The following is a 27,079-nucleotide window of genomic DNA, read 5'->3' on the forward strand; positions in this document are numbered from 1 at the left end:
ACCTGGCGGGGGTCAGATCAGAGCGTTGGTCAGGGATTGGGCTCTTCTGGCGGTAGGTTGCTGGGCTGCAGTGGCCCGTGGCTCAGGGTTCAGCGGCTCGGCCCATGGTGGTCTCTGGGCTGGGGAGCAGCCTGCCTGGCAGAATGCTCCTGGGCCATTCTCTCTCTCTCCGCTGCCAATCCCCCCCACAGAACATCTTCCTGGGAGAAGACATCCGGAAGCAGCTGCCCCGGGAGTCGGCCTCCTTTGATCAGATCAACGCCAGCTGGAAGACCATCATGGACAGACTGAACAAGGATAACAACGCGCTGCGTGGGACGCATTACCCAGGTAGCTGCTGCTTCCACTCCTTCCGGACCCCAGCCACAAGCCAGCTGCCTCTTCCCGCTCTACGCTCCGGACCCAGTCTAGGCCCTGTTTCCTGCCACTAGGCCTCCTCCGAGAGCTGTGATCTCCTCTCGTCTCTAGTTCCTGAGGGGAGTCTGCTCCATAGGAGTAGGACTAAAGGTGGATAGAAAGCCGGGTAGATCGTCAGGCTTAACAAGTAGTGATCAATGGCTCGATGCCTAGTTGGCAGCCGGTATCAAGTGGAGTGCCCCAGGGGTCGGTCCTTGGGCCGTTTTTGTTCATAATCTGCATTAATGAGCTGGATAATGGGATTAATTGCACCCTCAGCAAGTTCGCAGATGACACTAAGCTGTGGGGAAAGGTAGATTCGCTGGAGAGTAGGGATAGGGTCCAGAGTGACCTAGACAAATTAGAGGATTGGGCCAAAAGAAATCGGATGAGGTTCAGCAAGGACAAGTGCAGAGTCCTGCTCTTAGGATGGAAGAATCCACGGCACCGCTACAGGCTGGGGACCGACTGGCTAGGCAGCAGTTCTGCAGAAAAGGACCTAGGGGTGACAGTGGAGGAGAAGCTGGCTAGGAGTCAGCAGTGTGCCCTTGTTGCCAAGAAGGCCAACGGCATATTGGGCTGTATTAGTAGGAGCATCACCAGCAGATGGAGGGAAGTGGTTATTCCCCTCTACTCATCACTGGTTAGGCCACATCTGGAGTATTGCGTCCAGTTTTGGGCCCCCCACTACAGAAGGGATGTGGACACATTGGAGAGAGTCCAGCGGAGGGCAACGAAAATGATCAGGGGCTGGGGCACATGACTTACGAGGAGAGGCTGAGGGAACTGGGGTTGTTTAGTCTGCAGAAGAGAAGAGTGAGGGAGGATTTGATCGCAGCCTTCAACTACCTGAAGGGGGGTTCCAAAGAGGAGGGAGCTCGGCTGGTCTCAGTGGTGGCAGATGACAGGACAAGGAGTAATGGTCTCACGTTGCAGTGGGGGAGGTCTAGGTTGGATATTAGGAAACACTATTTCACTAGGAGGGTGGTGAAACACTGGAATGGGTTTCCCAGGGAGGTGGTGGAATCTCCTTCCTTAGAAGTTTTTAAGGTCAGGCTTGACAAAGCCCTGCCTGGGATGATTCATTTGAGGTTGGTCCTTCTTTGAGCAGGGAGTTGGACTAGATACCTCCTGAGGTCCCTTCCAACCCAAATCTTCCATGAGTCTGTGAGTAACTGGCTCGGAGGCCCCCAAAGGAGATTCAGTGCTGCATGGTGGTGGCTCAGTAGGGGGCGCTCCCCTCTCAATCAGCGCTGACCTCAGCGCAGTGCTAGGGCTCTAAGCCCTGGGGAGAGAGACTGGAGGTTCAGTCTGGGGCGCGTGGCGCTAGGGGCCTCTGCTGCAGGGAGCGGGGTGGGGGCTGAGGGGGTCATTCTCCTCTGAGTCAGTGCTGAGCCCGGGTCCCTAGCATGTGCTGCAGGGAGCGGGGTGCGGGGCTCAAGAGGGGCCGTTGCTGGTTAAACAGAAGAGCACTTGGCGCAAGCAGCGCCCTTTAAAAGGCTCGATCTTGCTCCTGGCCCCTTTCTCGTTAAAATGGAAAGCGAGGCCATTGTTTGCAAGATGAAAGATTGCAGCACCTTGAGGTCTGGGGCTGAGACTGGTCAAACTCATTGCACCTAGGGCTGATGCCAGGAGACAACAGGGCTCCTACCCTGAAGATCTGCCAGGGTGACTCAGAGCCGCATGGGGGTGGGGAGTGGTGATCAGGAATGGAAAGGAGTGGGTTCAGGGGAGCGGGAGGCTGTTCCATGCTTGGGGTGGGAAGCAAACCAGGGCAGCATTCGGCAGGCTTGGAGAGGGAGGGCCAGGCCTTGACCTTGCTGCTGAGGGCCGGGGAGGGAAGACCATGTGATCTGGCTGGGGTGGGGCCAGCAGGAGTCAGAGGGACCGTGGCGCTTTCCCCCCAGGCCTCCTGGACAAGCTGGTGGAGATGAACGGTGCCCTGGAGGAGATCCAGAAATCCCTGGACATGTACCTGGAGACCAAGCGCCACATCTTCCCCCGCTTCTACTTCCTGTCCAACGACGATCTGCTGGAGATCTTGGGCCAGTCGCGCAACCCCGAGGCCGTCCAGCCCCACCTCAAGAAGTGCTTTGACAACATCAAGTCCCTCAAAATCCAGAAGGTCCGGAGCCAGCCCCAGGCCCAGCCTCCTCCTGCTTTGTGCAGAGCCCCTGGTCCTTCTCCCCATTCAACCCCGCAGTCTTGGCTAAATCCCAACCTGGGTGGTGCAATTTGGCTCCCACAAAGCCCCCGGACCTTTCATCCAGAGGGGGGATTCTCCTTCGCTTCTGTTTAACAATGCTGGGGATCCCTCTATAAACAGCTGATGCATCCCAGTCCGGAGGCGGCTGCATCTCAGTGCCGGATGAGGGAACCCGTCTAAATAGATTCTGGATGGGGAGCGTGATCGTATGGTTACAGCAGAAGGGGACAGCTTCTGCCCTGGTACGGCCAGCTGTCAGCCCCTCTGAATTTGAGCCCCCAAGCCCCTTCCCCTCCTTTGGCCCGCCCTCGGGCCCTGATCTTGATGCCCACCTCACCCGGAGCATGGGAATCCGTGAGGCACCCGGAGATGGTCTGGGGATGGGCGGAGCATCAGTATTCTCTTCATTCCTCAGGTGGGAATGGGCAACAAGTCTGAAGCCGTGGGCATGTACTCCTTGGACGGGGAGTACGTGGAGTTCGTCCACTCGGTGCTGCTGGAAGGGCCCGTGGAGGTGAGGGCTCTTTGGGCCAGCTCTGGGCGGTGGGAGCTGGGGCTTTGGGTAGCCCGTCCTGGGCCCAATCCTGGTTCCTCTGACTCAGCAGTGGGTGCACTGCAGCCGTGAGGTGCTGTTTCAGGCTCATGGGGGCATGGTGAGAGGGGGGAGATGAGGGAGGGGAAATGGGGGCTGAGGTGCAGCGGGAAGCGTGGGTGGGGCGGGTGGGAAAGGCACCGTGGGGGAGCATCGGCCGGCTTCTACGGCGCCTCTCCCAGCGGAGTGTCTTCCCCTTATGCCCCGCATGCACCAGCCCATCCTCGGGCACCTCCGCTGGCTTCCAGCCCCGGTACGATCCAATTCTAAATCACTCCCGCTCCGGGGTCTGCGGCAGCCTTCCGGCTGCGGGTGCCAGCCCCTCTCCCCTTCCAGCCCTGCGTTGTGAAATCCCCTCTGCCCCCAGGCTCCAGGCCCTGGGTCAGCATCTTCCGCTTTGAGAGGGAGATGACGTTGGCACTAAGGAATCGGGTTGCCTTGTCCCGCAGAGGGTGCTGCCGGGAAAACCCCCTCTTCCCCTTCCAGCTCCATCACTCCCCTCAGAGCAAAGAGCCTAGGATAGCTCCCAGCCCCGTCCCAAACCCTGTCTACACGGCAGTCAGAGGGGTGACTAGCTAGCTGGATTGACACCCAAGCAGCTAGCCTGTGCCAGAGCCCTGCTGCCAGGGCTACGCTGGTGCTGTTACTGAAACTAGCCTGCAGTGTAGATGTCCCCTCAGCCCCTCGTCTGCCTGCCTCCCAGGAGTGGCTGTGTGACGTGGAGCGGGCCATGCGCTGGACCCTGAAGGAGCTGCTGAGAAACTGCCGCCTGGCCCTGAAGAAGATGCTGACGAAAAGGGACAAGTGGGTGAAGGAGTGGGCCGGACAGGTAACAGATGGGGCAGCGGCTCGGGGTGGCCTCTGGGCTGATCCAGCTCCACTGAAGTCAGCGGGAGTCTTTCTATTGACGTGGGTTGGATCAGGCCTTTGGTACGCTGCATGGGCGCAGGTCATCCGTGAAATGAATTTGGTGGGCCTCTGCCCAGCCACTCAGTTGAACACAGGGAGGAGGGTTCAGAATTTTAGAGCAGAGGCTTGAGTGTCAGGACTCCTGGGTTCTCGTCCCGGCTCTGGGAGGGGAGTGGAGCTAGTGGTTAGAGGAGGGGGTGCTGGGAGCCAGGACTCCTGGGTTCTATCCCCAGCTCTGAGGAGGGGTTAGAGCAGGCACTAGGGAATTAGAACTGCTGGGCTCCATATCCTGGATTTCATTCTGCCAGAGCTGGGAAAATCACTTTCCCTGCATGGGCCTCAGTGTTCCCCTGCGTAAAAGGGATCCAGTGACCCTGACCCCCCTGGGTAAAGTGCTCAGAGCCCCTAGGCTGGGGGGAAGGCACACTAAGTGCAGAAGTGATCAGGCTGAGCGGAGGAGGAGGGACGTGGGGCCCAGGATGAATGGTCATTCCTAGGTTTAGGGTGTTGGAGGTCTGTGGGCAGGCGGCTCCCCAGAACTGACAGCTTGGGGGGGCTGGGGAAGAGGGGATTTGCCAGTGCCCCTCCCTCCACCACCCCACCCCTTGTCTCTTGCAGATGGTGATCACTGCCAGCCAGATCCAGTGGACGACGGACGTCACCAAGTGCCTGGCCAACTGCAAGGAGCGAGGGGACAAGAAATTCCTCAAGGTCATGAAGAAGAAGCAGGTGAAGGGGAGAGCGTGGCACAGCCATGCACACATTCGCACGCAGTCACTGGCCCTCCAGGGCACGCTCGCGTACTCGCATGTTGCTCACTACTACACGCCCTCACGTACATTGGCTCTCGCTTGCAGAGGACCTTGTCATGTTCCTGTGCATATACACCTGTGTCACACCTGTTCACAGTCGTACCCAGTTCATACAGTCACTCAAACACTTTCTCCCTCTCCCCGATCGGTGTGTTCAGATGGGGAATCTTCCCCTGCCCTGTCGCTGGCAGCAGGGCTTCCCCATGGTGCTCTTCTTACCCCCTTGGTGCGCACTGGGCGGGTACAGCGGGCTCCCCGACCACTGGCCGTTTCCTCGCTAGGTGTCGCTGCTGAATAAATACTCGGAGGCCATCCGGGGCAATCTGACCAAGATCATGCGCCTGAAGATCGTTGCTCTGGTGACGGTGGAAATCCACGCGCGGGACGTCATAGAGAAGCTCTACAAGACCAGCTTGATGGACGTGACGTCCTTCGAATGGCTGAGCCAGCTCCGCCTGTACTGGGACAAGGTGAGGCCCACGCTGCGCCCTGCTGGCTAGATTTCCGCCTGCTGGGGAGAGTGTGTTCATGGGGCTAGTTCTGCCGCCCCTGCGTCCGCATCGCTGCCCCCTGCTGTTCAGCCTCCGCAGCCGTGCTGAGCAGAGGAGACGTTGCCTCCAACGTACCTGTAATTCCCTGTGGTTTGCCGTCCTGCTTGGGCCATTAGCCTCCTCGTTCTCGCTAGCTGCCTCAGCCACCCGGCTCTGCGTCACCCCCTCACTTCCCCTTTGGGCTGCCCCCCGGGGTCCATTGCCAGGGACAGGATCCAATATAGAATCATAGAAGATCAGGGTTGGAAGGAACCTCAGGAGGTGTCTAGTCCAACCCCCTGCTCAAAGCAGGATCAACGCCAACTAAATCGTCCCAGCCAGGGCTTTGTCAAGCCGGACCTTGAAAACCTCTAAGGATGGAGATTCCATCACCTCCCTAGGGAACCCATTCCAGTGCTTCACCACCCTCCTCGTGAAACAGTGTTTCCTAATATCCAACTTAGACCTCCCCACTGCAACATGAGATCATTACTCCTCGTTCTGTCATCTGCCACCACTGAGAACAGCCGAGCTCCATCCTCTTTGGACCCTCCTTCAGGCAGTTGAAGGCTGCAACCAAATCCCCCCTCACTCTTCTCTTCTGCAGACTAAACAACCCCAGTTCCCTCAGTCTCTCCTCGTAAGTGATGTGCCCCAGTCCCCTATTCATTTTCTTTGCCCTCCGCTGGACTCTCTCCAATTTGTCCACATCCCTTCTGGCCAGATGTGGCCTCACCAGTGCCGAGTAGAGGGGAATAATCACTTCCCTCGATCTGCTGGCAATGCTCCTACTAATACAGCCCAATATGCCTTTGGCCTTGGCAACAAGGGCACACTGCTGACTCGTATCCAGCTTCTCATCCACTGTAACTCCTAGGTCCTTTTCTGCAGAACTGCTTCCGAGCCATTTGGTCCGTAGTCTGTAGCGGTGCCTGGGATTCTTCCATCCTAAGTGCAGGACTCTGCACTTGTCTTTGTTGAACCTCATCACATTTCTTTTGGCCCAATCCTCCAATTTGTCTAGGTGACTCTGGACCCTATCCCTACCCTCCAGCGTATCTACCTCTCCTCCCAGATAAGTGTCATCGGCAAACTTGTTGAGGGTGCAATCCATCCCATCATCCAGATCATTAATGAAGATGTTGAACAAAAACGGCCCAAGGACTGACTTCTGGGGCACTCTACTTGATACCGGCTGCCAACTAGACATCGAGCCATTGATCACTACCCTTTGAGCCTGATGATCTAGCCAGCTTTCTATCCACCTTATAGTCCATTCATCCAGCCCAGACTTCTTTAACTTGCTGGCAAGAATACTGTGGGAGACCGTATCAGAAGCTTTGCTAAAGTCAAGATATATCACATCCATCGCTTTCCCCATATCCACAGAGCCAGTTATCTCATCATAGAAGGCAATCCGGTTGGTCAGACATGACTTGCCCTTGGTGAATCCATGTTGACTGTTCCTGATCACTTTCCTCTCCTCCAAGTGCTTCAAAATGGATTCCCTGAGGTCCTGCTCCATGATTTTTCCAGGGACTGAAGTGAGATTGACTGGTCTGTAGTTCCCCGGATTCTCTTTCTTCCCTTTTTTAAAGATTTAATTGGGTATGGGTCTTGCTTTTGAGCAGGGGGTTGGACTAGATGACCTCCTGAGGTCCCTTCCAACCCTGATATTCTATGATTCTATGGTCACTATATTTGCCTTTTTCCAATCATCAGGTCCAGCACCTCCCCCAATTGCCATGAGTTTTCAAAGATAATGGCCAATGGCTTTGCAATCACATCAGCCAACTCCCTCAGCGCCCTCGGATGCAGCGCATCCGGCCCCATGGACTTGTGCACGTCCAGCTTTTCTAAATAGTCCTTAACCTGTTCTTTCGCCACTTGAGGGCTGCTCACCCCCTCCCCATACTGTGCTGCCCAGTGCAGCAGTCTGGGAGCTGACCTTGTCTGTGAAGACCAAGGCAAAAAAAGCATTGAGTACATTAGCTTTTTCCACATCCTCTGTCACTAGGTTGCCTCCCCCATTCAGTAAGGGTCCCACACTTTCCTGACCTTCTTCCTGTTGCTAACATACCTGTAGAAACCCTTCTTGTTACTCTTAACATCCCTTGCTAGCTGCAACTCCAGTTGCGCTTTGGCCTTCCTGATCACACCTCTGTATGCTCGAGCAATATTTTTATACTGCTCCCTAGTCAGCTGTCCAAGTTTCCACTTCTTGTAAGCTTCCTTTTTGTGTTTAAGCTCACCAAAGATTTCTCTGTTAAGTCAAGCTGGTCGCCTGCCATATTTGCTATTTTTTCTGCACATCGGGATGGTTTGTTCCTGTGCCCTCAACAGGGCTTCTTTAAAATACAGCCAGCTCTGCTGGACTCCTTTCCCCCTCATATTAGCCTCCCAAGGGAGCCTGCCCATCAGTTCCTGGAGGGAGTCCAAGTCTGCTTTCTAAAGTCCAGGGTCTGTATTTTGCTACTGTCCTTCCTTCCTTTTGTGAGGATCCTGAACTAGACCATCTCATGGTCACTGTTCCCTAGGTTGCAGAGTAGCAGCCGTTTTAGTCTGTGTTTGCAAAAAGAAAAGGAGGACTTGTGGCACCTTAGAGATTAACAAATTTATTTGAGCATAAGCTTTCGTGAGCTACAGCTCACTTCATCGGATGCATTCCCTAGGTTGCCACCCACTTCTACTTCCCCCACCAATTCTTCCCTGTTTGTGAGCAGCCCATCAAGAGGAGCAGGGCCCCTAGTTGGTTCCTCCAGCACTTGCCCCAGGAAGTTGTCCCCAACACTCCCCAAAAACTTCCTGGATTGTCCGTGCACCGCTGTATTGCTCTCCCAGCAGATGTCAGGGGGATTGAAGTCCCTCATGAGAACCAGGGCCTGTGATCTGGAAACTTCTGTTAGTTGTCCAAAGAAAGCCTCGTCCACCTCATCCTCCTGGTCCGGTGGTCTATAGCAGTCGCCCACCATGACATCGCCCTGGTTGCTCTCACCTCTAAACTTAACCCAAAGACTCTCAACGGGCTTTTCTCCAGGTTCATACTGGAGCTCTGAGCAATCCTACAGTGCAACTCCTCCACCTTTCCTCCCCTGCCTGTTCTTCCTGAACAGTTTCTACCCGTCCATGACAGTGCTCCAGTCATGTGAGCTACCCCACCAAGTCTGTTATTCCAATCACATCAGAGTTCCTTGACTGTGCCAGGACTTCCAATTCTTCCTGCTTGTTTCCCAGGCTCCTTGCGTTTGTGTACAGGCACCTAAGATAACTATCCGATTGCCCTGCTTCCTCAGTATGAATCAGGAGGCCACCCTTGTTGCACCCTCCTCCTTGTGTTTCCTCCCAGTATCCCACTTCCCCACTTACCTCCGGGCTTAGGTCACCATCCCCCAGTGAACCTAGTTTAGAGCCCTCCTCACTAGGTTAACAAGCCTGCCTGCGAAGATGCTCTTCCCTCTCTTTGTTAGGTGGATCCCATCTCTTCCTAGCAATCCTTCTTCCTGGAACAACATCCCATGGTCGAAGAATCCAAACCCTCTCTCCAACACCATCATGAATTTACCTCCACAATTCAGTGGTCCCTACCCGGGCCTTTTTCTTCACCAGGGAGTACCTGTTGGGAGCCCCATTGCTTGAGACAGCGCCCCCGGGACTAGATTGTAGGGGACAATACTGCCCTGGGGAGCTGGAGGAGCCAGGCCTGCTCTGGGTCTCAATGCTTGGGGTCCCTGCGAAGCTCTCCACCATGTCCCGTGCTCCCTGCTGGGAACTGTGCAGCTCTACCTCCACTCGCTGCATGGCCTTGGCCAAGCCCCTTTCCCATCTGTGCCTCCTTTTCTCCACAGCGATATGACCCACCTCCCCTGGTGGGGGTGGTGAGGGGGGCGGGTTTGTGTCTGCAGAGTGCCTGGGTACTGTGGGCAGTGCTCGGTAAATGGCAGGAGAGGGCATGAACCTGACCTCATGGGCTGCCAGATGGATTCCCCCGGGACCTGCACAGCCGTCCTCTCTGCAGTCTGAGGAGTCTCTCCCCTGGTGCCTACTTGCCCTCTGTCACGGGAGCCCCATGAGCAGGTGGGGGAGTCCAAAGGCCTGGCTGTATTTCCCCCACATTTCCCTCGGCAGGATCTGGACGACTGTGTCATCAGGCAAACCAACACCCAGTTCCCCTACGGCTATGAGTACCTGGGGAACTCCGGACGCTTGGTCATCACGCCGCTCACCGACAGGTACAGGCATGGTGTGCCCAGCCCCTGCTGCTCCAGGTGCGGTCGGCAGCCCCCGGGGCATGCTGGGAGTTCAGGGGGATCACGAGAGGCACTTCGAGCTCGTTGGCTCAGTTAAGGTGATCGCTTGATCCCTGACAGTGAAACTGACGAGGCCGCATGCTTTGAGATCGCCTGAGGAAAGTGCCACAGGAGAGCTAGGGACTAACTGCTGAGCTACCGACAGTGCACGTAGATGGCTCCAGCTTAGGTCTGTTTCCAGAGGGGCTGGATGGGCAGGAGAAGAGCAGGGTGGACATCAGTGGGGTGGAGAGAGGAGATCCCAGTGGCGGCTGGCCTGGGGGCAGGGTGGGGATAGCAGGGAGATTGATGCGTGGTCTCCCCTCTCTCTTTCCAGGTGCTACATAACTCTGACCACAGCCCTCCACCTCCACCGGGGAGGATCTCCCAAAGGCCCTGCCGGCACAGGGAAAACGGAGACTGTGAAAGACCTGGGCAAGGCCCTGGGCATGTATGTGATTGTCGTGAACTGCTCCGAAGGCCTGGACTATAAATCCATGGGGCGCATGTACTCGGGCCTGGCCCAGGTAAGGGGTCAGAGATGCAGGACAGGCCACTGCACTGGCTCCAGAGCACATGGGCACTTCCCAGGGCTGGGACTCCCAGACCCACTCCCCTCCTAGAGCTGGGGACAGAACCCAGGAGCCCTGGCTGCTGGCCCCCCTGCTCTAACCACTAGATCCCACTCCCTCTCCGGAGCAGGGTGAGATGGATGGGCATGGGGCAGTGTGTGAATGGGAGGAATCGGTCTGTTGCAGCCCTCGCCCCCCCCCCCCCCCACAACCTTTCTCCTCTCGTCCTGCAGACAGGAGCCTGGGGCTGCTTTGACGAGTTCAACCGCATCAACATCGAGGTGCTGTCTGTGGTGGCCCAGCAGATCCTCTCCATTCTCTCTGCCTTGGCCGCCAACATGACCTCCTTCATCTTTGAGGGCCATAAGATCAAGCTGGTGTGGTCCTGTGGCATCTTCATCACCATGAACCCAGGTGGGAGACACGGCATTCAGAGTTCTGATGGGCACCACAGGGCCTCTAGGGAAGAGCCCAAGTCTGGCCCGTCCCTATGCAGGGGCCTCGGCTCAGCCTCCCGGGCCTGGGGTTGGGGTAAAGGGAGTGGGGCGGAGATGGCAGGTGGCCAGGGCTAATGTGTTGCTGGGTGCCACGGGGCAGGTTACGCCGGACGGACAGAGCTGCCCGACAACCTCAAGTCCATGTTCCGCCCCATCTCCATGGTGGTGCCGGACTCCACGCTCATCGCAGAGATCATCCTCTTCGGAGAAGGGTTCAGCAACTGTAAGGTACTTGCAGGCCTGGGGCCGTGGGGGCTCAGAGAGTCGCCCTTGCTGGGAACGCTGATGGCCTGGTCAGTGTGTCGGGCTCAGAGAATGGGACACAGGGCCTTTCCCGTCCAGGAGCGTGGGCTCCCGTCCGGCCCCAGACTGGGGGGACCGGCTGGCTCAGAGAATGGGACACGGGGCCTTTCCCGTCCAGGAGTGTGGGCTCCCATCCGGCCCCAGACTGGGGGGACCGGCTGGCTCAGAGAATGGGACATGGGGCTTTTCCCGTCTGGGTGGCATTGGCTCCCATCCGGCCCCAGAATGGGGGCACTGGCTGGCTCAGAGAATGGGACACGGGGCCTTTCCCTTCCAGGAGCATGGGCTCCCATCCGGCCCCAGACTGGGGGGACCAGCCGGCTCAGAGAATGGGACACGGGGCCTTTCCCTTCCAGGAGCGTGGGCTCCCATCCGGCCCCAGACTGGGGGGACCAGCCGGCTCAGAGAATGGGACACGGGGCCTTTCCCGTCCAGGAGCGTGGGCTCCCATCCGGCCCCAGACTGGGGGGACCAGCCGGCTCAGAGAATGGGACACGGGGCCTTTCCCTTCCAGGAGCGTGGGCTCCCATCCGGCCCCAGACTGGGGGGACCAGCCGGCTCAGAGAATGGGACACGGGGCCTTTCCCGTCCAGGAGCGTGGGCTCCCATCCGGCCCCAGACTGGGGGGACCGGCTGGCTCAGAGAATGGGACACGGGGCCTTTCCCGTCCAGGAGCGTGGGCTCCCATCCGGCCCCAGACTGGGGGGACCAGCTGGCTCAGAGAATGGGACACGCAGTCTTTCCCATCTGGGTGGCATGGGCTCCCATCCGGCCCCAAGATGGGGGGACCGGCTGGCTCAGGGGGTGGAGAATGGGACATGGAGCCTTTCCTGTCTGGGTGGCATGGGCTCCCATCCGGCCAGGGTGAGGGGGTTTCTGCTCTTGGGGGTGCTGGCTCTGGTATGGCCCCAGGTTGGAGCAATGGGGGTCAGGGGACAGGAGGCGGGGCCTTTCCCAGCTGGCGCACGGCAGCCTGGGGTGAGTTGGGGGTTCCCAGGGCTCGTAGCGAGATGCCCGCTCCGAAGCCTGGTTCCCTGGCGGCCTCGCCCCCCGCTGATGGGCTCCGCTCTGTCCCAGCTCCTGGCGAAGAAGGTCTACACCCTGTATTCGCTGGCAGTGCAGCAGCTGTCCAAGCAGGACCACTACGACTTTGGCCTGCGGGCGCTGACGTCGCTGCTCCGCTACGCTGGGAAGAAGCGCCGGGTGCACCCTGACATCACCGACGAAGAGGTGAGGTGCCCCTGGCATCCTGCACTTGGGGAGGGCCAGGGGCTGTGCCAGGCAGTGTCGGGATGGCACGGGCAGCGCTGGAGGGGAGTTTCGCCAGCTGTTCGGCTGTGCAGTCAGTGTGCCAGCTGGATCCCCGGCACCCGAGGGTGCCCGGCTCACCTGGCTCTCCTGGTGGCTTTCAGATCCTCCTGATGGCCATGAAGGACATGAACATCGCCAAGCTTGCCTCAGTCGACGTGCCCCTCTTCAACGGCATCATCCAGGACCTCTTCCCGGGCATTGAGTCGCCTGTCATTGACTACGGGAAGGTCAGCTAGCCGGCCCGGGTCTCTCAGCTGGGCTCCTTCCCACAGGGCTGGAGCCAAGTGAGACGGAGTCCAGTGCCCTCTAGTGCCGAGAGGCTGCACTTTGAGGCAATTCCTTCCAGAGAGCAGGGGCCATGGAGCCGGGATTCCTTGGTTTTGCTCCCAGCTCACGGAGGGGAGTGAGGTGCAGTGGTTAGAGCAGGGGGGGCTGGAGCCAGGACTCCTGGGTTCTCTCCTGGTTCTGGGAGGGGAGTGGAGTCTAGGGGTTAGAGCAGGGGGGCTGGGAGCCAGGACTTCTTGGTTCTTTCCTGGTTCTGGGAGGGGAGCGGGGTCTAGGGGTTAGAGCAGGATTGTGTTTTCTCTCTCTTTCTCTCACTTGCCATCTGACCTCTCTGTACCTCAGTTTCTCCCATGTGTGGAATGGGGATAGTTCTAGTCGGCTGCGGGCGGTGGGGCCTCATTACTGAATGTGTGTAACGCGGCGGGAGGGCCAGGGAAGGCTGTGCTTTGTAGCCTGCCCCCTTGGGTGCATGAGCTCAGTCCAGGCGTGCCTGTTGCTGCTGGAGGGGGCCACTCCAGGCTCTGGCCCTTCCAGGGTTGCCTTGGGCCATGCGCCGTCCCTGGGCTCCCTGCTCTGTGGCTGGGACTGGTCACCCCAGGACAGGCCCTGTCTCTGCAGCTGAAGGAAGCCATCGAGCAGGAGCTGAAGGGGATGGGGCTCCAGGTGACGCCCTTCACCATCACCAAGGTTATCCAGCTCTACGAGACCAAGAACTCCCGCCACTCCACCATGATCGTGGGCAACACGGGCAGCGGCAAGACAGTCACCTGGCGCACGCTGCAGGCCACCATGTCCGCCCTGTGCCGGAGCGGGGACACCGCCTACAACCTCGTCAGGGTCAGTGGGCGCTGCCCGTTCCCAGGGCTGGGGACTGGTCACGTGTGAACCCCGAGGCTGCACCGTCCGTGGGTGGGGGGCTGGGGCCATCTCCAGTGGGCATAGACGTGGGGGGCCGTCCTGCTCTGGCACCAGGGTGGCGGCAGAGGGCTTTTCCTGTCTCCACTGTCTGGGATTCCTGGCTGGGGCTGGGCAGGGGTCTCTGGCTTCCCGCCCCCTTCTGACTGTGCCCTGCCCCTGTGGTGTCCATGTGCTTCTCTCCCCTCCGGCTGGCGGCTGGGAACGGCAGGACTTCCCCCTGAACCCAAAGGCCGTGTCCCTGGGCGAGCTGTATGGAGAGTATGACCTCAGCACCAATGAGTGGACAGACGGCATTCTGTCCAGCGTCATGCGGACGGCCTGCGCAGGTACCTGCAGCCGGCCAAGGGGGGCCAGGGCCAGGCGTGAGCGGCAGCCAAGAGAGGGGGGCAGGGCACGGCCGATAGGAGCGGGCAGAGAGGGGGGCCGGGCCGGGGGGCAGGGTACGCCCGATAGGAGCGGGCAGAGAGGGGGGCCGGGCCGGGGGGCAGGGTACGCCCGATAGCAGCGGGCAGAGAGGGGGGCCGGGCCGGGGGGCAGGTTACGCCCGATAGGAGCGGGCAGAGAGGGGGGCCGGGCCCGGGGGCAGGGTACGCCGATAGGAGCGGGCAGAGAGGGGGGCCGGGCCCGGGGGCAGGGTACGCCGATAGGAGCGGGCAGAGAGGGGGGCCGGGCCCGGGGGCAGGGTACGCCGATAGGAGCGGGCAGAGAGGGGGGCCGGGCCCGGGGGCAGGGCACGGCCGATAGGAGCGGGCAGAGAGGGGGGCCGGGCCCGGGGGCAGGGCACGGCCGATAGGAGCGGGCAGAGAGGGGGGCCGGGCCCTGGGGCAGGGTACGCCGATAGGAGCGGGCAGAGTAGGGGGCCGGGCCCGGGGGCAGGGTACGCCCGATAGCAGCGGGCAGAGAGGGGGCCGGGCCCGGGGGCAGGGCACGGCCGATAGGAGCGGGCAGAGAGGGGGGCCGGGCCCGGGGCAGGGTACGCCAATAGGAGCGGGCAGAGAGGGGGGCCGGGCCCGGGGGCAGGGTACGCCCGATAGCAGCGGGCAGAGAGGGGGCCAGGCCCGGGGGCAGGGCACGGCCGATAGGAGCGGGCAGAGAGGGGGGCCGGGCCCGGGGGCAGGGCACGGCCGATAGGAGCGGGCAGAGAGGGGGGCCGGGCCCGGGGGCAGGGCACGCCCGATAGGAGCGGGCAGAGAGGGGGGCCGGGCCCGGGGGCAGGGCACGGCCGATAGGAGCGGGCAGAGAGGGGGGCCGGGCCCGGGGGCAGGGTATGCCAATAGGAGCGGGCAGAGAGGGGGGCCGGGCCCGGGGGCAGGGTATGCCAATAGGAGCGGGCAGAGAGGGGTGGGTTGGTGGCTTTTCCAAATCCCTGTGTGCTGCTTTCTGCTCCTCACTCTGGCTGGTCTGTGCCACTCTCTCCGCTGGCCTGCCCCTCTCTGGGAGACTGGCATGTGTCCAGGCGCCAGGTGCTGGGCTGCCCCTGGAGCGTGCTGTCCGGTGCCCCCGGCCCGGCATGCCATGCTGCGTGGGCACTGGATGCCAGGCTGTACCCACCGGCGCCGCATGGGGGTGCCCCTGCCACGTGCGGCAGCTCGGCGACCCACGGTCTTGTGGCTGGCTCTCCCCGTGGGGCCCGGGAGATTTGGTTTGCACGCCGGGGGGGGTCGGGGGTGGCATGTGCGTGCCAGGCTGCGGTGGCATGTGCGTGCCAGGCTGCGGTGGCATGTGAGAGTTCTGCCGTTACTAGGAGACGGGGGAGGGGGCGGGCCTCGGCCTGACCCCAATATCGCTGGTAATTAAGGATGACGGAGAGGTGACAGGCGGCTGGAGTGCAGCCAGGGCAACTGGCTGGCTCAGCGCAGGGGAAGGGGGATGGGGCTGGTGCCCACCAGGGCCCTGGTTCCAATTCACACCTGATGCCCGGGCAAGGTGCCATTGAGTCTCGCTTCGTATGGCAGTGTTAGCGTGTGGGTGTGCGAGCTGCTGCCCCTCACTCCCGACCTGCAGCCCCTGCCAGCCCAGCCCTGGCCTGCCCCCAGCCCTGCCAGTGCCCCTCACCCCCGACCCGCAGCGCCGTTCCATCGCTGGGTGGCACATGCCCATCTCCGTTTCATCTCATGTCCCAGCACCGCCAGCTCAGCTCTGATCCCAGCCTCTGTTGGTGGCGCTGCTGTCGGAGGCCCGAGGGCACCTTGAGGGCAGTGGGAGCGGATCGGGGGGAGCAGCGTGGGCTGGAAGGCAGAGCTTTGGGGCAAGGGTGAGGAGCTCCCCGGGCTGCTCCTCCCTGAGCGCTAAGGGGGCTTCCCCTGCTCTCCCGGCCCCGCTAGACGAGAAGCCCGATGAGAAGTGGATCCTGTTTGACGGGCCGGTGGACACCCTGTGGATCGAGAGCATGAACTCGGTCATGGACGACAACAAAGTCTTGACCCTGATCAACGGGGAGCGGATCTCCATGCCCGAGCAGGCAAGTCCCCCCGGGGCTGCTCTGACCACCTGGGCCGGGACCAGGAAGGCAGCGGGCCGCCCAGGCTGATCCTGTCCCTTCTCTAGGTCTCGCTGCTCTTCGAGGTGGAGAACCTAGCGGTGGCCTCGCCTGCCACCGTCTCCCGCTGCGGGATGGTTTACACAGACTACAGCGACCTGGGCTGGAAACCCTACGTCCACTCCTGGATCGAGAAGCGCCCCAAGGTGCTCGGCAGTGCGGGGAGAATGAGGCAGGGACTCAGCAGGGGGCGCTGTCCTGGTCGTCAGTGCCCAATGCAGCGCTAGGGGGCGCTGTGCTGCAGGGAGTGGGGCTTTTCCAGGGCAGTCGGTGCTGCAAGGAGGAGGGGCGGTGGATTTGGGCTGAGGGGCACTGGCAGAGCCGGGTGTGTGAGCCCAGTGCTGGAGCTGCGGGTTGGGAGTGAGGGGCACTGGCAGAGCTGGGGGGGCCCAGGGCTTGAACTGGGGTAGGGGCTGCAGGTCGGGAGTGAGGGGCACCAGCTGAGCTGTGGTGGGGAGCCCAGGAGTGGAATAGCCCAAACCAGCCTGCGAGCCTCCGTGGATGTGGTGGGAGCCTGTGCGGGAGCTTTGCTCTGAGTCCCTCCCTCCTCAGGGGGAGGCGGAAGCTCTGCAGCGAATGTTTGACAAGTTCATCAACAAGATGCTGACCTTCAAGAAGGAGAACTGCGAGGAGCTGGTCCCCATCCCCGAGTACAGTGGGATCGTGTCTCTCTGCAAGCTCTTCTCTGCTCTGGCCACCCCAGAGAACGGGGTAAGTAGCAGACTGGAACCCACCCTCACGCTCCCAGTGGCTGCCTTTCCGCCTGTCGCTACCATCGCTCGGAGCAGGGGGCTTTCGTACGCTGGCTGGGCTCCTTTGCACCCATGGTACCCATGTGTCTGGGCATGGTAATCAGCACGAGCGCTACTCCTTGACTGTGATCCCACTGTTGTAAACCAGGAGTGACTCCTCTTAAGTCAACAGAGGGACCCTGCTGTGGGGAACTGGGAAGCCAACCCTTCAGAATCCAGAGCAGGAGTTTCTGTAGCAGAGTTTGGTTTAAGAATCGTCCCTAGTAGCTAGTGCTCTGGCACCCCCTTGTTTCTCAGCCTCTCCGTGTTCTCGTCACCCCTTACGGCCACGGCACCATTGGCCAGCAAAGCCTCCTGACCTTGGAGGATACACAAGTACCAAGTAGGGAGAGAAGAAATAAAGACTGATTCACTGGGTCCTGGTCATTTGAACTCAGAGTTTAAAGGTTCTGGGTGTGTCAACCTACAGCTCACCCATCATGGCTCCTGATGTACAGGGTATGCCAACCTAGAACTCCCCATTTTGCAGCCTGATGTTCTGAGTATATCAACATGGAATACTTAGAAGATTAGGGTTGGAAGAGACCTCAGGAGGTCATCTAATCCAACCCCATGCTCAAAGCAGGACCAACCCCAAATTCTTGCCGTGTCACCCTATGTTCCGTGTGTGTCAGTGTGTTTATGGGGAATGCTCTGGTAGCCTGCGGTAAGGTTAGAAAGCCAGCTCAGTGCCGGGTTCCCGTCTCTTGCTTTCCAGGTGAACCCAGCAGATGGAGACAACTACACCACGGTGGTGGAAATGTACTTTGTCTTCAGTATGATCTGGTCCGTGTGCGCGGCGGTGGACGAGGAGGGCAGGAAGAAGATTGACAGCTACCTGCGAGAGATGGAAGGCTCCTTCCCTAACAAGGTCCCTGGGCATGAGGGAGCCCAGAGGAACGGTGGTGCTGTGACCAGAGCAGAGCCAAGAGAGTGATGGGGGGGTGTGGAATGGCCAATAGGGGAAGGGAAGAGGGACAGCGCTTGCCGGGATGAGCAGCTCCAGTCATTTCCTCCCTTTCCTGCCCCGCTTCCATCTCTCTTATCGGCATTGACACCTCAAGCCCCCCCGTAGTCCCCAGCTCTAAGGCGCTGCTGAGCCCAGAGCCTGATCCCCTTGGTGGCTGCGAGTTGGGCACTCCCAGGCCAGGCCCCTCACATGCTCTCCCTGCTCTCCGCAGGACACCGTTTACGAGTATTTTGTCGACCCCAAGAGGAAGAACTGGGCCTCGTTTGAGGACAAGCTGCCCAAAATGTGGAGGTACCCAGCCAAGTGAGTAACTGGTCGCTGGGGGCCGAGACGGGGGGCAGGACTGGGCTCTCATCTCATGTCCCGGGGCCTCAGCTGGAGTCTGAGCAGGAAAAGTGGGGGTCCTAACCTTGTGGGGAGAAGTGCACACTCTGGGGATCTCCTACAAAAGATCGATTTTAAGTGATTCTAAGGGGTAGCAAACAGATCAAGGCAGATTACCTACCAAATAAACAAAACCTGCAAACTAAGCTTAATATACTACATAGATCAGATCTGAATAGCAGATCCTCACCCTCAGTGATGATACAAGCTGGCTGCAGATCCTTAAGGGACAAACCACACTTGCTTCCTGCTTGGAATCCCCAGGTGTTCCATTCACAGGCTAAAAATCCCTTTAGCCTGGGTCCAGCACTCCCCTCCGGTCAGTCTTTGCTCCGCAGGTGTTTCCAGGAGTCTTGGGTGGCGTGCGAAGAACCCCGGTTGATGTCACTCCCTCCCTTATGTAGCTTTTGCCTAGGGCAGGAGCCCTTTGTTTCAAAGCTTGGTTCCCAGACTGGTCTGTGGAAAATTACTGCCATCCCAAGATGGAGTCTAGAGACATGTGGTCACATCACATGTCTTTGTAGAGTCATACCAGCCATCATAGAATCGTAGGGCTGGAAGGGACCTCGAGAGGTCCTCTAGTCCAGTCCCCTGCCCTCATGGCAGGACTAAGTATTATCTAGACCATCCCTGACGGGTTTGTCCAACCTGCTTTTAAAAACCTCCAACGATGGAGATCCCACAACCTCCCTGGGCAATTTATTCCTGTGCTTAATCATCGTAACAGGACATTTTTCCAATGTCCAACCTAAACCGCCCTGGCTGCAATTTAAGCCCATTGCTTCTTGTCCTAGCCTCAGAGGTTAACGAGAACAATTTTTCTCCCTCCTCCTTGTAACAACCTTTTATGTACTCGAAAACTGTTATAATGTCCCCTCTCAGTCTTCTCTTCTCCAGACTAAACAAATCCAAGTTTTTCTGTCTTCCCTCAGAGGTCGTGTTTTCTAGACCTTTCATAATTTTTGTTGCTTTTCTCTGGACTTTCCAATTTGTCCACCTCTGTCCTGGAATGTGGCACCAGAATTGGACGCAATACTCCAGCTGAGGCCATATCAGTGCGGAAGAGAGCGGAAGAATTACTTCTCGTGTCTGGCTTACGACGCTCCTGCTAATACAGCCCAGAATGATGTTCATTTTTTTTGCAACAGGGTTACTGTGTTGACTCATATTTAGCTTGTGGTCCACTCTGACCCCTAGATCCCTTTCCACAGTTCTCCTTCCTAGGCAGTCATTTCGCATTCTGTGTGTGTGTACCTGATTGTTCCTTCCTAAGTGGAGTATTTCGCATTTATCCTTATTGAATTTCATCCAACTGACTTCAGTCCATTTCTCCAGGTTGTCGAAATCATTTTGAATTTTAATCCTACCCTCCAAAGCACTTGCAACCCTCTCATCTTGATATCGTCCGCAAACTTTATAAGAAGAAAAGGAGGACTTGTGGCACCTTAGACACTAACCAATTTATTTGAGCATAAGCTTCCAACCAGTTATGCACCCATCTTGTAGTAGCTCCATCTAGGTTGCATTTCCCTAGTTTGTTTATGAGATAGACTTTTGATACTGTCTCACATGACTTTCTAAAGTCAAGATATACCACGTCTACTGCTTCCCCCTGTCCACAGGCTGTTTGGAGCGTTCATAGAATCATAGATTAGGGTTGGAAGAGACCTCAGGAGGTGTCTAGTCCAACCCCCTGCTCAAAGCAGGACCAAACCCAACTAAATCATCCCAGCCAGGCTTTGTCTAAGGAAGGAGATTCCACCACCTCCCTGGGGAACCATTCCAGTGCTTCACCACCCTCTTAGTGAAATAGTTTTTCCTAATATCCAACCTAGACCTCCCCACTGCAACGTGAGATCATTGCTCCTTGTTCTGTCGTCTGCAACCGCTGAGAACAGCCGAGCTCCATCCTCTTTGGGACGCCCCCTTCAGGTAGTTGAAGGCTGCTATCAAATCCCCCCTCCCTCTTCTCTTACTGTAGACTAAACATCCCAGTTCCCTCAGCCGCTTCTCGTCTAAGTCATGTGCCCCAGCCCCCTGATCACTTTAATTGCCCTCCGCTGGACTCTCTCCAATTTATCCACATCCCTTCTGTAGTGGGGGCCCCAAAACTGGACGCAGTACTCCAGATGGGGCCTCTCACCAGTGCTGAATAGAGGGGAATAATCACGTCCCTCCATCTGCTGGCCATGCTCCTACTTATACAGCCCAAAATGCCATTGGCCTTCTTGGCAACAAGGGCACACTGCTGACTCACAGCCAGCTTCTTGTCCACTGTAATCCCCACGTCCTTTTCTGCAGAACTGCTGCCGAGCCAGTCGGTCCCCCGCCTGTAGCAATGCATGGGATTCTTCCGTCCTAAGTGCAGGACTCTGCACTTGTCCTCGCTGAACCTCATCCGATTTCTTTTGGCCCAATCATCTAATTTGTCTAGGTCACTCTGTATCCTATCCCTGCCCTCCAGCATATCTACCTCTCCCCCCAGCTTAGTGTCATCTGTGAACTTGCTGAGGGTGCAATTAATCCCATCATCCAGATCATTAATGAAGATGTTGAACAAAATTGGCTCCAGGACCGACCCCTGGGGCACTCCACTTGATACCAGCTGCCAACTAGACATGGAGCTGTTGATCACTCCCCGTTGAGCCTGATGATCTAGCCAGCTTTCTATCCACTTTATAGTGTTCACAGGAAGAGTGTTAAGCTTCTCCTAAGGCCTATTGTTTTCCTAATGGCCCTTTCCCCACCCACTGTCTAGAGTGAAAGCATCTTGGCTAGTGGGCATTCCCCAGGTGTACCTACCCTGGAAATGCAGAGACATTGTCAATATTCATAACTTCAGGTACGAAAATGCTACATGCCAGCAAATAGGATAATCCTATTCAGCAAATCATCACCTTTCCAGTGACACCTCACATGACTTATTTTGCATGAAATATATCATAACTATGCAATCATATCACAGTGAAGAATACGGGGTGCAGTGTCACCGCGGTGGGATACAGGGCTGGATGGGCCCGTTGCTCTGATCCAGGGGACGGGATATTGGGCTGGATGGGCCCGTTGCTCTGATCCAGCACCATGATCCTCTTGGGCTGACCCCCATCTGTCCCCATCTTCCCAGCGCCCCTTCTATAAGATCATCGTCCCCACGGTGGACACGGTGCGCTACAACTACCTGGTGAACGCTCTGGTATCCAATCAGAACCCGGTGCTGCTCGTGGGCCCGGTTGGCACCGGGAAGACCTCCATTGCCCAGAGCGTGCTGCAGTCCCTGGACAACACCAAGTGGGCCGTGCTGACCGTCAACATGTCGGCGCAGGTAACGGGCCCCGGAGATCCCCCGGTGCCCCGGGCCAGGGGAGCAGGGCCCCGGAGATCCCCCGGGCCAGGGGAGCAGGGCCCCGGAGATCCCCCGGTGCCCCGGGCCAGGGGAGCAGGGCCCGGAGATCCCCGGTGCCCCGGGCCAGGGGAGCAGGGCCCGGAGATCCCCCGGTGCCCCGGGCCAGGGGAGCAGGGCCCCGGAGATGCCCCGGGCCAAGGTGATGGAGCCATGCAGTGGCAATGCCCCCTTGAGGGAGGGAAGTATCCTCATCCCTTTATACGCAGGGGAATCAGTGGCAAATGTGCGGGGGAAGGGACTTAGCTCTGGTCAAAGGTGAGTTAGAGCAAAGCCAGGGAGAGAACCTGGGAGTCCGGGCTCCCAGCCATAACCCACCAGCCCCCACTCCCCTCCCAGAGCTGGGGAGAGAACCCAGGAGTCCTGGCTGCCAGCCCCCCTGCTCTAACCGTAAACCGCACTCCCCTACCAGAGTGGATGGGTGTCAGGCAGTTGCTGGTGGGTGGGTGCCGGCAGTCACTGGCTGGCAGGGGGAGGCTGGGAGGGTGCGGGGCAGTCGTTGGCAGCTGGGTGGGTGCCGGGTAGTCACTGGCTGGCAGGGGGAGGCTGGGTGGGTGCGGGGCAGTCGTTGGCGGCTGGGCGGACACTGGACAGTCACTAGCTGGCAGGTACCTCCGAGCTCAGTCCAGCAACGCGCCCATGCCCATGGCAGAGGGCTGACTCTTGGGTGGAGCCGCAAGCTCCCTGCCATCCCTGGTCTCAGGTCCCTGCCCAACCTCACCCCGCCCCCCAACATCCCCAGACCACGTCCAACAACGTGCAGAACATCATCGAGAGCCGGGTGGAGAAGAGGACCAAGGGCGTCTACGTGCCCATGGGTGGCAAGAGCATGATCACCTTCATGGATGACCTCAACATGCCGGCCAAGGACACCTTCGGCTCCCAGCCCCCGCTGGAGCTGCTGCGCCTCTGGATCGACTACGGCTTCTGGTACGACCGCGAGAAGCAAACCATCAAATACATCAAGGTGCGGAGCTGGCTTTCCTGGCCCCCCCACCCCGGTCTTCATCGCTCCCTGCCTGGCTCCCACCGGGGCTTGGGCTCGGAGCCCCATGGCTTGCACCTGCTGTGTCTCGGGGGCTCTGGCTCGGGGGTGGCCGGCGGGACGGGCGCGCGCTCCCAGGGGCTGTTCTCCTGCCTCCAGGAGGCGCCAAGCGCTGCCCAGCTCCCAGAGGCGGGTGGCTGGCTCAGCCCATGGAAACACTTCTCCGAGGGGTTTCTGCACAGTCTCATGGGGGGGGCGCCCCCGCTGCCACCGGCACTGAAAAGCCTTCTGGAAAAGGAGTCCCATGGGGCAGCTGAGCCGTGCCAACCTCAGCCCCTTCAGTGCCCCCTCTCTGCTGGGAGCTGCGTGGCTCGCTGCCCGGGGAGGGGCACAGCTACCCTGCCAGCAGTTCCAGGCTGTCAGGGGAGCTCGGCGGAGGTGGTGTGCTGGCAGGACGCTGGGGAGCTGGCAGAGCCGGGGCCCAGGGCAGCGCTTTGCTCTTGTCTGGTTACTAGATGGATGGATTCCAAAGCCAGCCGGGCATTTTACAGCCCTCCCATCTCGGCAGGAAAAGCTGGCAGGGATGGTGGCCACGCCGCGGCCCCGGGGAGGCCGTTCCGACAGTTCATGCGGACAGGGCACCTGCAGCATCACCAGCAGAGGCAGGAGTCTGTGCCTGAAATCTGGTTGGCACGTGCCACAGCAGATATTAGTACCTGGCGCTTCCACTGGGGCGCCATTAGTATGCGGCAGCAGCCACCCCTCCCGCCCCACGGGTCCCTCTGGATCCTTCAAGCGCTTTTGGGGGGAGAAGATAGGCCTCGGTCGCCTTTGGTGTGAGCAGCATCTGTCTCCCTGCAGGACATGTTCCTGATGGCAGCCATGGGCCCCCCGGGAGGAGGCCGAACCATGATATCCGGCCGGCTTCAGAGCAGATTCAATCTCATCAACATGACCTTCCCCACGGTAAGGGCGGCTTAGACATGCGTCACGCGGCTGCTTCCCCGGCTAGGCCTGGCAGAATCAGAGCCAGCCACGCCAGCCGGCCCCTCCCCCTGGCGTCGATCCCTCCGCGAGGTGTCCCGGGCGCCGTCGGCCACGTTCCAGACGGCACATGGGGGCTCGTGCCACAGGTTAAACCCGGCTGTGTGGCGGCGTGGTCTGCCCGGCCCGTCGAGAGCAGCTGTGCATAACTGCTCGGACTCGGGACCCCCTGCTGCCGCGGCACGCCGGATTCTAGAGCGCCCTTCGCCCCCGGGATGCCCACAGCCCAGTCAGCAGCCGCAGGAGAGGGGCCGTGGAGGCTGCGTCCCCTCCCTCCTGCACCGGGACCGGGGGTGCCCGCAGGTAGGCGGGGTGGGCCCGCGAGGGGAGAGCGGCTGGCGCTAGGCGCTGCTCCGGCCTCCCTGCAGGAGCCGCAGATCCGGCGCATCTTCGGCACCATGCTCAACCAGAAGCTGCAGAACTTCGAGGAGGCAGTGAAGCCGCTCGGGAACATCGCCACTGAGGCCACGGTCGAGCTGTACCACGGCGTGGTGCAGAAATTCCTGCCCACGCCCGCCAAGATCCACTACCTCTTCAACCTGCGCGACATCTCCAAGGTACCCTGCTGGTGCCCCGCCCACCCCTGGGTCAGAGTCGCGCCCAGCGTGGAGCCGTGGGGCCCCGTACGCAGTATCTGCTGTGCCCACACGCGGGGGCTGGGGGCGCAGAAGGTCCCTGGCATGAGCGGGGCTGGCGCAGGGAGGAATCCAGCAGAGGCTTGGTGTTGGTGCCCAGTGCCCTGCACATTGGGTCTCCTTCCCTGCCAGTCAGCATGCAGCCATGTATCGAGGGATGGGATCCGGGCCGGGGGGTTGCAGGACTGGCTGGCTCAGGGGGGTGGGGAATGGGGCATGGGGCATGGGGCCTGTCTCCTCGAGGGGCCTGTTTCCGTTTGGGACCCCTTGGCCCAGGCGAGCAGCTGCGGGAGGGGTCGTCAGTTTCTCACCAAGACACACAAGCCCGCCCCCCGTCAGTCACTGTCCTGTGGGGGGGTCCTGCAGCCCTGGGCTCAGGCTCTGCCCCTCGCACAGGTGTTCCAGGGCATGCTGCGGGCGCACAAGGACTTCCACGATACCAAGCCCAGCCTCACCCGCCTGTGGATTCACGAGTGCTTCAGGTACAGCTGCAGGGCAAGCGCAGCCCCCTGGGCACTGCCCGCCCGGTGCCACGGCCGTCTTCCCTCCCCCCACGGCCGGCCACGCTGCTCCTGACCTCCACCCCCTGGGCACTGCCCACCCGGTGCCACGGCCGTCTTCCCTCCCCCCATGGCCGGCCACACTGCTCCTGACCTCCACCCCCTGGGCACTGCCCACCCGGTGCCACGGCCGTCTTCCCTCCCCCCACGGCCGGCCACGCTGCTCCTGACCTCCACCCCCTGGGCACTGCCCGCCCGGTGCCACGGCCGTCTTCCCTCCCCCCACGGCCGGCCACGCTGCTCCTGACCTCCACCCCCTGGGCACTGCCCGCCCGGTGCCACGGCCGTCTTCCCTCCCCCCACGGCCGGCCACGCTGCTCCTGACCTCCACCCCCTGAGCACTGCCAGCCTGGTGCCACGGGCATCTTCCCTCCCCCCACGGCCGGCCACGCTGCTCCTGACCTCCACCCCCTGGGCACTGCCCGCCCGGTGCCACTGCCGTCTTCCCTCCCCCCACGGCTGGCCACGCTGCTCCTGACCTCCACCCCCTGGGCACTGCCCGCCCGGTGCCACGGCCGTCTTCCCTCCCCCCACGGCCGGCCACGCTGCTCCTGACCTCCACCCCCTGGGCACTGCCCGCCCGGTGCCACGGCCGTCTTCCCTCCCCCCACAGCCGGCCATGCTGCGCCCCACCTCCAGCCCCCTGGGCACTGCCAGCCTGGTGCCACGGCCGTCTTCCCTGCCCCCACGGCCGGCCACGCTGCTCCTGACCTCCACCCCCTGGGCACTGCCCGCCCGGTGCCACGGGCATCTTCCCTCCCCCTTGGCCGGCTACGCTGCGCCCCACCTCCAGCCCCCTGGGCACTGCCCGCCCGGTGCCATGGGCATCTTCCCTCCCCCCACGGCCGGCCACGCTGCTCCTGACCTCCACCCCCTGGGCACTGCCCGCCCGGTACCACGGGCATCTTCCCTCCCCCCATGGCCGGCTACGCTGCGCCCCACCTCCAGCCCCCTGGGCACTGCCCGCCCGGTGCCATGGGCATCTTCCCTCCCCCCATGGCCAGCCACACTGCTCCTGACTTCCACCCCCTGGGCACTGCCAGCCTGGTGCCACGGCCGTCTTCCCTCCCCCCACGGCCGGCCACGCTGCTCCTGACCTCCACCCCCTGGGCACTGCCCGCCCGGTGCCACGGCCGTCTTCCCTCCCCCCATGGCCGGCCACGCTGCACCCTACCTCCAGCCCCCTGGGCACTGCCCGCCCGGTGCCATGGGCGTCTTCCCTCCCCGCATGGCCGGCCATGCTGCGCCCCACCTCCAGCCCCTGTCCACTCAAGACACGACGCACCCCCCCTTTCCTCCCATGTGGAGCCTGACCCCTCCCTGCTCCTGGGGGTGGGGGGTGAACCCCGACGTGTGAGTCCAGCCGCCTCCCTCGGCAGGGTCTTCTCCGACCGCCTGGTGGACTTGGCCGACAAGGACGCCTTCATTGCCATCCTGAGCGAGAAGCTGGGCTCCTTCTTTGACCTGACCTTCCACAACATCTGTCCCAGCAAGTCCCAACCCATCTTCGGTGAGTGCCACGGGGTGCTGGGCCTGACGGGCAGGGGCCGGGCGCCACATGCTCTGACTGTCACTGCCGAGCCCCTGCTCCTGGGTGGGGAGTGGGGGCTAGTGGTTAGAGCAGGTGGCCTGGGTGCCAGGACTCCTGGGTTCTCTCCCTGGCTTGGGGAGGGCAGTGGGTGTAGTCGTTAGAGTGGGACTCAGGCCTGGCAGCCAGGACTCCCGCGGGCTAGGCTGGCCAGTGACCCAGGGGACACCGAGCCTTCCTCTTGCCCGCTGGCCAGGGGACTTCATGCGGGAGCCGCGGGTGTATGAGGACTTGGTGGACCTGTCGGCCCTGAAGCTGGAGATGGAGCGGGTGCTGGATGAGTACAACCAGACGCCCGGCGTGGTGCAGATGCATCTCGTGCTCTTCAGAGACGCCATCGAACACAGTGAGTGACGCGGGCCAGGGCGGGGCAGCACCTCCCACACCGTGCCCCTGCCAGGCGCCTCCATGGCTCCCCCCCAAACCCTGCCAGTGCCCCTCACTCCCGACCTGCAGCCCCTGCCAGCCCAGCTCTGGCACCTGACTCCAGATCAGAACCGACCCTGAGCCCCACAATATCAAGCAGGCCGCCAACACTTCCCCTCCCTGGGGGGAGTTGCATCTTT

General features: G+C 60.6%; 1 protein-coding gene across 1 annotated transcript in view; it reads left to right on the forward strand.

Moving 5' to 3' along the window:
• Positions 1 to 27,079, forward strand: part of DNAH2 (dynein axonemal heavy chain 2) — a 98,945-nt gene that overhangs the window by 46,608 nt on the left and 25,258 nt on the right. Inside the window, exons 30-56 of the mRNA XM_073326794.1 lie at positions 192 to 330; positions 2,304 to 2,521; positions 3,018 to 3,116; positions 3,898 to 4,023; positions 4,722 to 4,832; positions 5,197 to 5,385; positions 9,571 to 9,674; positions 10,069 to 10,258; positions 10,537 to 10,717; positions 10,901 to 11,028; positions 12,181 to 12,333; positions 12,516 to 12,641; positions 13,318 to 13,536; positions 13,826 to 13,943; positions 15,942 to 16,078; positions 16,165 to 16,302; positions 16,709 to 16,867; positions 17,666 to 17,818; positions 18,129 to 18,220; position 19,935; positions 21,426 to 21,623; positions 22,444 to 22,668; positions 23,548 to 23,652; positions 24,099 to 24,287; positions 24,762 to 24,847; positions 26,305 to 26,435; positions 26,710 to 26,859. Of these exons, the coding sequence (XP_073182895.1) occupies positions 192 to 330; positions 2,304 to 2,521; positions 3,018 to 3,116; positions 3,898 to 4,023; positions 4,722 to 4,832; positions 5,197 to 5,385; positions 9,571 to 9,674; positions 10,069 to 10,258; positions 10,537 to 10,717; positions 10,901 to 11,028; positions 12,181 to 12,333; positions 12,516 to 12,641; positions 13,318 to 13,536; positions 13,826 to 13,943; positions 15,942 to 16,078; positions 16,165 to 16,302; positions 16,709 to 16,867; positions 17,666 to 17,818; positions 18,129 to 18,220; position 19,935; positions 21,426 to 21,623; positions 22,444 to 22,668; positions 23,548 to 23,652; positions 24,099 to 24,287; positions 24,762 to 24,847; positions 26,305 to 26,435; positions 26,710 to 26,859 (3,865 nt within the window). The remainder of the gene's footprint in view (positions 1 to 191; positions 331 to 2,303; positions 2,522 to 3,017; positions 3,117 to 3,897; positions 4,024 to 4,721; positions 4,833 to 5,196; positions 5,386 to 9,570; positions 9,675 to 10,068; positions 10,259 to 10,536; positions 10,718 to 10,900; positions 11,029 to 12,180; positions 12,334 to 12,515; positions 12,642 to 13,317; positions 13,537 to 13,825; positions 13,944 to 15,941; positions 16,079 to 16,164; positions 16,303 to 16,708; positions 16,868 to 17,665; positions 17,819 to 18,128; positions 18,221 to 19,934; positions 19,936 to 21,425; positions 21,624 to 22,443; positions 22,669 to 23,547; positions 23,653 to 24,098; positions 24,288 to 24,761; positions 24,848 to 26,304; positions 26,436 to 26,709; positions 26,860 to 27,079) is intronic.

This window comes from Lepidochelys kempii, chromosome 28 (genome assembly GCF_965140265.1).
Source record: "Lepidochelys kempii isolate rLepKem1 chromosome 28, rLepKem1.hap2, whole genome shotgun sequence".
Lineage (NCBI taxonomy): Eukaryota > Metazoa > Chordata > Testudines > Cheloniidae > Lepidochelys > Lepidochelys kempii.